The sequence below is a fragment of the Microcebus murinus genome, chromosome 13 (assembly GCF_040939455.1).
Source record: "Microcebus murinus isolate Inina chromosome 13, M.murinus_Inina_mat1.0, whole genome shotgun sequence".
Taxonomy (NCBI): domain Eukaryota; kingdom Metazoa; phylum Chordata; class Mammalia; order Primates; family Cheirogaleidae; genus Microcebus; species Microcebus murinus.
In genome coordinates, this window is record NC_134116.1 from 16,520,612 (window position 1) to 16,531,120 (window position 10,509).

General features: G+C 48.0%; 1 protein-coding gene across 1 annotated transcript; it reads right to left on the reverse strand.

Moving 5' to 3' along the window:
* Positions 1-9,311: 9,311 nt before the first annotated feature.
* Positions 9,312-10,091, reverse strand: LOC105864176 (DNA-directed RNA polymerases I, II, and III subunit RPABC3-like). Its single transcript, XM_076009628.1, has one exon. It carries the CDS (start codon positions 9,980-9,982, stop codon positions 9,530-9,532), a length of 453 nt encoding a protein of 150 aa, XP_075865743.1. The 5' UTR covers positions 9,983-10,091; the 3' UTR covers positions 9,312-9,529.
* Between the last annotated feature and the right edge of the window lie 418 nt (positions 10,092-10,509).

Here is a 10,509-nt window from a genome sequence, read left to right on the forward strand (position 1 = left end):
TTTGGGGAGAAACCGCTTCCCAGCTCACTGACGTTGTGGGAAGAGGTCAGTTCCTCCCAGCTGTAGGACTGAGGTTAGGTCTCCATTTCCAGGAACCTGTTTCAGCTGGCAACGGCCACTTTCATCCCTTGGCATGTTACCCTGTCTTTAAACTAAAAATGGCATGTGGCATCTTTCTGGTACTCCTGTGACATCTCCTTCTGCTGTAAGGGCTTTAAGGGCTCGTGTGACTACATCAATGCCCCCCTCCCCACCCACCCCATCCCCTATGATTCAGAACAATCTCCATTTCTTCATGCCAACTGATTGTTGCTAGTAATCCTAATCATATCTGTAAAATCTCTTTTGCCATGTAATGAAACATGATCACAGGCTCCACGAATTAGGATGTAGACATCGTTGGGGGTCAATTCTGTCACCTGCCCTCCCCCCAATTTCCCCTTGTTCCCAAGCAAACCCATAATCCAGGGGTCCTCGAACTTTTTAAACAGGGGGCCAGTTCACTGTCCCTCAGACCGTTGGAGGGCAGGACTATAGTTTAAAAAAACTGTGAACAAATTCCTATGCACACTGCACATATCTTATTTTGAAGTAAAAAAACAAATGGGCAAAAACACCCGCATGTGGCCCACAGGCCATAGTTTGAGGACGCCTGCCATAATCTATGGTGCCTGGGTTGAGGCGAGTCCTCTGCACCAAGGTATGCTCCTGATGCTCCCACGCTAGACTAAGTCATGAAATTAGCCTCAGCTGTTAGGTAGACAGTGAGGGACCTCCAATCCTCCTGGGGACAAAGACGGTCAGGAGCCTGAGCAATTGCCACAGCTGGGAAAGGAGTGAACGTCCTACCAATCTGCCAATCAGAACTTAGCATGCCAACTGTGAAGGGATGCAGAGGATTTCCTAGCCAGCGGGCCAAGCAGCACAGGCACAACAGGGTCTGGAAGGTGACCTAGAACAACCTAAGGCTAATTACCATGTCATTAGCTTAAATCCACATTGTGATTCACCACCCCGCCATGGGCTTTCAGGCTCATGGGAGATCCACATGCGCAGTAAGACTCAGGTTCTATAACTCCCAGCTGTCCATCAAAGTGATTCCATGGTGACATTTGAACCACAAGGAGGGCCCAGCCTGGGCAATATAAAACAGGACCCAGATCATAATCGAGTCCCCCCGTTATGACACAGGGTCCTTTAGTTGTCTGTGGTAATGTACCTTACTTTACTCAATAAACTTCACCTTGTACTTGCCTTATTTTGGTGCGTTTGGTCATTCTTTGGACAAGAGCACACCGAGAACCGAGAACAGACAACTACCACCTGACAAGGTCTTGATTCCTTACTATGAGCCATTGTCCTGCCAGAGGCTCAGGTTTCCTTCTCACCCGAGCACCCATCTGAGAAACTGGTTTTAGACCAGGAGAAAATCTGCTGGCTTCTTCCCCAGGAGCTTGCCCCTAGGCTGGTGTTGCCCTGCAATTGTACAGCGCTCCAGAAACCGACCCGCACCCCTCCAACCGCCTCTGTGCGAGAGGACTGGCCTCTGTACACCCTCCCCCCAGAACCCAGTCCCAACAATTGCCAGAATCATCCGTAGAGTCTGGTTTGCTGAAGAGCAAGAACCACAAGGGGCTGCAAAAATGCCTCCCTGAATCATAAATAGGGACCAGTTAGTTTTTCTGTTGGAGACCCAATAAATCTTTCTAATCAAATCACATTTTGTCATTTGTAGATGTCGGCGATGTGTTTTCCCAAATCTTGCTTGTTTCGAAACATTTCTCCCTGAAAAGAAATATGTTCTAGCTCTCTTTTCTCTAAGGCCAGAAGCATAAATTGCACCAAGAATTTATATAATACGGATTTAATGTTTCCCAACCTCCTCATCATTTCTACTCTGCTTTCAACTCCTACTCAGTGAGTTTCCCTGAGAGAATCGAAGTTCTTCTCTGTCGCGCCCGCCTCGCCAGCAAAGAAAACGCGGCAACCGGAGTTCTTCTGACAGCGCTTTAATGGGGATTGCTTAACTGGTTACATGCGGAGACGCCGAGGCGTTCTCGGCGGCTGCTTATAAAGGCAGTAAGTACACTGGGCATTGTCTGATTGGATAAGGCACTTGGAAGGGAGGAGACAAACTCTGCACATGCACTGAGCACTTGTTTGTCAGACTAACAGCAGGGTTTGACCAGGAAGCGGGCGCCATCTTGGAATGGTGTTGCCACCGCGCCCCACATCTCCCCCTATTTTATTAATTAAATGAGAACTGAGCAACCGTTTAGCAAGGATGCAGAGCCTCACTTACCCAACAACAACCACCTTACCTCGTGCAATGAGCAAAACTCTGAGGTGTGCAAAGGCTGGTTGTGGGACTGAGGACATGCCTTCTCTGGTGCAATGGGAGAGATCCCTCAGAGTGCAAAGGCCATGTCTGCCAAATGCCTGGGAGTAGGAGCGGGTGCAACCCAAACCTAGGCTAACCCTTAAGCATGGTCAACCACACCTGTGTAGACTGTCCCAGTTCAAGCGCAGCAAATGCCTGTGCCAATACCACATGGTCCCTCCGTCTCTGGGCCTGCAGCCTACAGATGCACCACAGTCCGCCAACAGCCGCAACGATCAGCAAAACGGCCACGGCTGCAAGACCAGACCATTCCTTCAGATGATGGGTGGCTTGTTGAATCCATGCTGTCAGTCCTGTGGCAAGGCTCAGATCCACACGAGTGGAGTTCACGTGCATGATGGCCAGTCTCCGGTCTCTGAGTGAGGAATCAAACTGTGCAGACCAGTTGCCTGCTAGATGCCTAGACAGCTGTCTAGAAAGATTAGCGGCAAAGGTAAAGTTCTCATAGAGCACAGAAGTGACACAGAGGCCGGTCATTCTCCACTCACAACCCAGCTGCGCAAACTGCCAAAGAGTGTCCACCTGGTCCTGTACTAAATCCACTCGCTGATTCAGAAGCATAATCCCACCCTTCACATGGGCATTCAGAGTGGCTTGAGTGTCGAGGGCTGCGGCTACTCCAGCAGATAGATTGTTGAGAGCCTGAGCAGTATGAATCGCAGCTGTGATCCCGAAATCTCTGCGAGATCTAAACAGAGTCATAGAGCTAGAAGCTTCAACAGGAACAGGAATGTATCAGTAGTCAAGCAGGCATCTCCTCTGTCTTCTGTCCTGTCCTTTCCTTTGTCATTTTTATTTTTGGTACCTTTACATTTCTTTCTCTCCCTTTTCTTCTTTCTCAGCCTTTTCTCCTGGCGCTCTGGCTTTGGCTCTGGCTCTGGCTCTGGCTCTTGCTCTGGCTCTCGCTTTCGCGCCTGCCTTGGTCTTCTTTCTTGTCTGACTCTGAAGTACTGTCTTGATGGTCAAAGAGCACCTTTTGCCCTGCCTGTAACGAAAGCAGGGAGCTCACGGGCTCTCAATAACAGTCTACCTTGGTCAGCAAAGGTCCGAATTCGATTCCGTCCCACGCGTCAGTTCTGAACTCTCCTCTATCGAGGTCATCTTCCACTGGTGCCTCAAAGTTGTTTCGGTTCCTGGGTTTCGGCACCACTTGGTGCCTTAAAGTTGTTTCAGTTCCCGGGTTTCGGCACCACTTGTCGCGCCCCCTCGACCAGCAAGGAAGACGTGGCAATTGGAGTTCTTCTGACAGCGCTTTAATGGGGATTGCTTAGCTGGTTACATGCGGAGACGCCGAGGCGTTCTCGGCGGCTGCTTATAAAGGCAGTAAGTACACTGGGCATTGTCTGATTGGATAAGGCACTTGGAAGGGAGGAGACAAACTCTGCACATGCACTGAGCACTTGTTTGTCAGACTAACAGCAGGGTTTGACCAGGAAGCGGGCGCCATCTTGGAATGGCGTTGCCACCGCGCCCCACACTTCTCTGATTCATAAACATAGAATCCTGACACAAAGAATAGCGGCCAAATCTCTAATGAGGAAAAAGGACAGGAAGGGCAAAGAAATGTGCCCACAAATGTGAAATAACACCATCTAGTGGGTGGCCGGACAACTGATCTCTCCAGCCTCCTTCCTTGGTCTTCCATCCCCAAAGGCATGAGGGCTTCCAGACACACAGTCCGCCCTAGCATTGTGCACACATGCCCTGTGAGCTCCTTTGTCCCTATCGATGCCATGACCCTTCTATTTTTGTTAACTTCTTGTAAGTATCAGATGCATACATGAATCACAGCCCCCAAACTTGGGTGCAAGAAACACCACATCTCTTTATTTACATAAGTCAATTTGGTTTCAGATCCCAATGCCAATAACACCAGGCTGGTAGAAAATTTAACCTCGATGACTTTCAGAGTTTCTAGACAGCTCCCTGGAGGTATGGCAGGGTGATGGAGGTTTGCCTGCTGCCACGGGTCTGTGACACGCCCTCCAGACAAGCGTCAGTTTGCTCACCGCTGAGACATCCCCTTCTCCCTGCATGGCCCCAGCAGGGCTCTGCTACTGCCGTCCCCCTCGATGACCTGGGGGGGCCCTTAGGTTCTTGGGTCCTCAAGCATCTTCAGGTGTTTCCCGGAAACCATAACCAAGACGCCTCCCCTCTGAGACACTCAGACTCCCCCGCTCTTCTCGCTTAAACTGGAGCCCACGCTGAGACCCTCACAGGGACAGTGGGGGGCTGCCACCCCTCTCCTTGCTGCCTCCCTGCAGTGTTGGTTCTCCCAGCAGCACACCCCATCTTGATCTACACCCTTATCTCCCCTGGGCTGGCAGCCTCAAGCCTTCGCTGGGACAATGACTCTCGGGTGTGTCTGCTTGAACGAGGGGGATACTTAGTGAGAAAAAAGGGCTGAAAAACCACAAATATCTTGAAAGCCTATTTAGCCTATAGTAATGAAAATGCATAGCCTTCTCACTCAAAACCCAGTTTATGCTCACATCCAACAGAGAAAATCCAAGCTGGCCCCTGCTAGCTTCAGTGACGCGAGTCTCTCTTAGAATCCCGAGCCAGGGTGGAAATTAACCTGCGCCACCGGCAGCCTCCTCCCTGGCTGACCCGGAAGACTATTCTTTGGAGACGGGAGAGCATCTCTCCCTCCTGAAAAACAGTCCACAAGTTATTTTAGCATTTGTGTATAACATTTTAAAAGAGGAATCATTTAGGGCCGTATCATGGTGTTTTTTCAGCAAGTCCCTGCAAGGTTTCGTTCCCAGGTGCCAACCTTCTAGGACAGAATGAATTACTCTTCCCTTTGTTCCCACACAGGGTGAAGTGTGTAGGTATTTATAGCACTTCCTTTATTCTGCCTTGTCTATGCAGAAATAAATGAAGACCACCCACATGAGAAAGGCAAAGGCTATTTATTCAGAGCTTGCTGTAGCATGGGGGTCAGCCACCGTCACTTGTGTTTGCAGAGACTCAAAGGCACACAGGGGAGTGGGAGATCTTCACAGTGGACAAAAGGGACGGCTTCAGGTGTGCCCTGATTGGAGGCTGTTGGCCTGGGGGACAAAAATTAGGGAAACTGTTCATTAAAAATCAAGTCCTGGCCACGTGGGGCCTATTGGTAGAGGGGATATTGCGTGGCTTCCAGACCAGTTGCTAGAGATAGTGGTTTGAGTTTCTGCAAGTCTGACCTATAAACAGGAGGTTGGCTTTCTAGGCTGATGACTATACATAATGGGTTAGTTTTCTGGACTGGTTGCTGCAGATTGTGGGTCTGAGTTCTATTTTTATGTACGATCTGGCCATTGTCCATTTATATATTCAGTCTCTCACCTGTTACAGTTGGCTATTTATATCCATGGCTATAAGATCCTCGAGGACAGGGACCAGACCTTTAGAGTTGAATTTCCAATGCTCGGGGTCTAAGACATACATATTTTGAAAATTGAACTGAATCAATTTCACATACATGTTTGTGGAGGTAAATTGAATACATTTTATTTTCACTAGTACAGTCATTGAGTTAATTTTTTCTTTAGCACAAAGTACTAAACAGACACTACTGTACCGCCTTCCACCGTAAGCAAGGCTTGCCCCCCCCATGCCAACAACTCTTCAAACTCCACTCTTCAAACTCCATGCGTGACCACCTTGCCTTCAATTATGTCTCTACCCTTTCACCATCTTCTTGCATCTTCCCTGGTGTGGTTTCTGTCTAAACCATGAGATGCCGGATACCATCTGACTAGGTTTGTCAACCAGTATTTTTTATTGTTGTTGTCATGAAATTGAACTGTGTCTACCTTTCCAAAGTTGGCTTAAAAACAAATGCATTTGTATTGAACCAACAGTTTCCCAGTATATTTTGGCTAAAAATACACAATAAACCAAAGAGGTTTGAAGAAGGCCTTCTCTCCCAGATAAGAGAATTAAGAATGCATAATCAATGTCCCTTTAGCTTTGGTCTGAACACTCAAATAAGTAATCCCCTCCTCTCTAATTGAGTAAAATTCACATATGTAAAATGAACCATTTTGAAATGTGCCATTCAGTGGCATTTAGTACATACACAGTGTTCTACCACAATCACTTCTAACTAATTCCAATACATTTTCATCATCCCAAAAGGAAACTCCATACCCATTAAGTAGTCCCTCCCCATTCCAGCCTCCCCCCAGCCCCTGACAACAATTAATCTGCTTTCTGTCTCTAGTATTTTCCTGTTCTGGATATTTCCTATGAATGGAATCATACGGTATGTGACCTTTTGCATTTGGCTTATTTTACTTCGCATAATGCTTTCATGGTTCATCCGTGTTGTAGCATGCATCAGTACTTTATTCCATTTGTAACTGAATAACATTGTATCCTGTGGATATACAATATTTTGTTAATTCACTCTTCTATTGATGGACATTTGGGTGGTTTCCACCTCTTGGCTCTTGTGAATAGTGCTGCTATGTACATGGTTGTGCACGTGTTTGTGTGGACATATGTTTTCAGTTCTCTTGGGCATATACCTAGGAGTGGAATTGCAGGGTTCTATAGTAATTCTATGTTTAACTTTTTGAGGAATCTTTTTAAAGTGCCCTATGTGAGGAGTGCTGAATTCAATTGAAACATGCAGGTGGGCTAGGAAGAACTGGAATGGGCTTTCCATAACGTCTGGGAATGCCCCCCTCCTCTCTGCAGCCTGCTGAGACCTCTGTGTCCCTCGCCACACTGCACTGTAATGATCTGTTTCCAACGTCTGTGACCCCAATTAGCATGCAAGTCTCTCTACGGCAGGGGCCATGCTTTATAGGCTCATCTGCGTGTCCCCAGTGGTTAGTAGTTAGCACTATTCCTAGCACATAGTAGGTGTTCAAAACTGTTGGTGGGTCTAAATCAATTCTCAAATGACTAAACTAATGAAGGCATCATTCCTTTAGCAGTTTGGTCCTTGTTTAAGAAGAACATACTTTTCACTGGGATGCCCACAGAGAGCTGTTGATAGGTACAGCACCATTATCTAATACAAAGAACATGTAAATTTGGAAAGCAATAAACCCCGGATGCACTAACAATGATAGCAATCTCCACTCTGGGATGGTACATTTAACTTGTGTTTAAATTAAAAGTGAGCGCCTTTGAGCATTTCTCCATTCTTAGTAGAGAGAGGCTCATTATCTAAAGCAAAATACAATCCCAGATAACATTGACTAATAAAGCTAAGTATTGTGCTTGTAAGAAAAATGAACTGAGTGACTCATGGATTATACTGTGTCTTTATTGTTCAGAATTTCTAGGCCTGAAAGTTCGCTCATCCTGCTTCTGCAGAACGATTAGTATATCTTAGGACCATGAAGGACAGAGTTAAATTTTTAAAATGTACAATAAGCTCAGCCCTACTGTTAAATGCTACCATTTCACAGCTCAATCCTCACAGCTCACTGCTTTGTTGGCATTAGGTGTTATCTAAATGCAATGCCATGCCATTCAAAGGGCTGTAAAACAGGACTTAGCACGCAGCTCTGTGAAACTTGGTGTCATCGCAATGAGGATCTCTTTCTTTTCCCTATAAATTCTCCCTTGATGTTGAACAGCCGAGGCTAAAAATGATCAAACAGCAATTAAGCCACGATGATCTAAGAATTATGTGAGATGATGACTTGGAAAGGATGATCTGCTCCTGGAAGATAAATCAAGAAGAATACAAGGGGGAGAAATGTGAATGCAGGGTGGGAATGCGTGATTTCAGACTGGCAGACGTGGATCAGAGACAGAATCCACCCTCTTCCTTCTAGGCCGGCCATTGATCCCAGGGGAGTTGGCGTTGGTGCCTCCTTCTCTCCTGCCCTCAGGGGCCTCCAAACTCCCCCTCCGTGCACCTGCACCCCTCACCTTCCTGCTACCACACCCTCTGGACCGATTTCAAGCCTTCAGGAACTCAGGATTATTAAAATAGCCTCCCAGCCGACTTACTGCCTCCACACTCCCCCACTCTAATTTGCAGATTAATCCCCTCATATGTGGGTCGATTCACAGTTCAAAAGCTGCTAATGCCATCCCTCCCCTGCAGAATGGAGCACGGGCTAGCCTCGCCTGGCATCAAAGCCTTCCGTGGCCTGGCTGACTGACCTTTCTTTGCTACACTTAAAAGAGCCATTTCTGTTCCCCGAACACATTGCTACTATCTCCAGTGGGGTTCCCAAGAGGCCCGGAGAGGAGGGTTCATGTGCAGGTGACTTGCTGAGGAAGTTGGACAGGGGACAGGGAAAGCCTGGAACGGGTGTGCTTCCAGACGCAGGCTGCAGAGGGAGCAGAAGGGAGCTCTGAAATTTGGGCTGACAGAGGCTGGGGCTTTAGACTCCTGCCGGGGTGGGCGTGGGCAGGGAAGATGAGCTCTGAGCTCAGGCACTCCTGGGCCTTGGTGTGGCTCCGGGAATCGCCTCGGCTGCTGAGCTGCTAGAAGCAAAACATGCCAAAGTTTGGGTAGGGGGATGGGTGGGTGAGGAAGACTAGAAATGGAAAAGGGATGGAGAGATTTTTTTTTTCCTGAAAAAAGTAAAGTTTAATTAAAAAATCATATACACAAGGCCGGGCGCGGTGGCTCACGCCTGTAATCCTAGCTCTCTGGGAGGCCGAGGCGGGCGGATTGCTCAAGGTCAGGAGTTCAAAACCAGCCTGAGCAAGAGCGAGACCCCGTCTCTACTATAAATAGAAAGAAATTAATTGGCCAACTAATATATACAAAAAAATTAGCCAGGCATGGTGGCGAATGCCTGTAGTCCCAGCTACTCATGAGGCTGAGGCAGGAGGATCGCTTGAGCCCAGGAGTTTGAGGTTGCTATGAGCTAGGCTGATGTCACGGCACTCACTCTAGCCTGGGCAACGAAGCGAGACTCTGTCTCAAAAGAAAAACAAATCATATACACAAAACAACTTCTGATTCATTTTAAGCTCTCCCACTGGGTCTTTCACAGGCAAGTCAGTTTCCCACTGAGTCCAGACCAGCTAAAGATGCACCCACAGGAGAAAGGGGACCTTTAATAGGTGTTCTCCTTAATAGGTGAACAACAGCATCTGTTACTTGACCAATGTCCACGACCCGAGTGACTAGGCAACAAGGCTGGCTTCCCTCGTAGTTCAGAAGGCCAGTTTCTTCATCAGCAGGTAAACTCTGGAATCCACCTCAAATCCATGCAGGTTGTTGGCATCACCCTGCAGCCTCATGAGCAGGCCCCCATAGGACACGTAGGCAGAGAGGCGTGTTGCTGCTTCAGTGGAAGTTTCGTCTCCCTCAATCCTGTACACTTCCCCATACATTACATACTCAAATTGGTCAGCCCCGGAAGGCCTGTCAACACTGGGGTTGTATTCACCATCATCCAGGGTACCATCTTCATACAAGGTACTAGCTACGACCAACCGGAACTTATCACCCAAGTCTACAGGGTAAATCTGGATGTTTACATCTAAGATGAGATCCATCTTGAAAGATTCACTCTCACAATGCACTCGAGACACTCGGTCAAATTTCTTGCCCTCCGGGTCAATGTCTTTCACATCGAAAATATCCTCAAACAGGATGCCCGCCATCGTGAGGGGGGCAAGAGAGCAGAAGTGCTGAGTGCATGACCACCGCTACAGATATGTGCACCCCCTCACGTGGAGAAAAGGAGAGAAGAAAAAAGCAGTTCCTAAAAAGAGGAAGCCAGAAAGAATCGGGATGGAGAGATTTTGGGTGGAGTCAGGACAGTGTCTGCCACACCTGCTTCCCACCTAGTGTCTTAGCTGTGATCCTAGGAAAGGTCACCCTTCATCTCTACTTCATCTCTACTTGCCAGAATCTAGACCATCTTGCACAGACCAGCTCAGAAGCTTCAACTAAGCCTTCCCTAACCATAACCACCACCACCACCACCACCACCACACACACACACACACACACACACACACACACACAGGAACAAAAGTGGACCCAGCCAACAATGGCACAACAGCTGAATGCACAAGGCCCACATGCACAAGGCACAGAGCATTCCCAGGTGCAGCCTTGGAGGACGGTGGGCATCTGAGGAGAAGGAAGAGTGGGCAGCCCAGCAGGCAGAGGGCACAGCCACCCG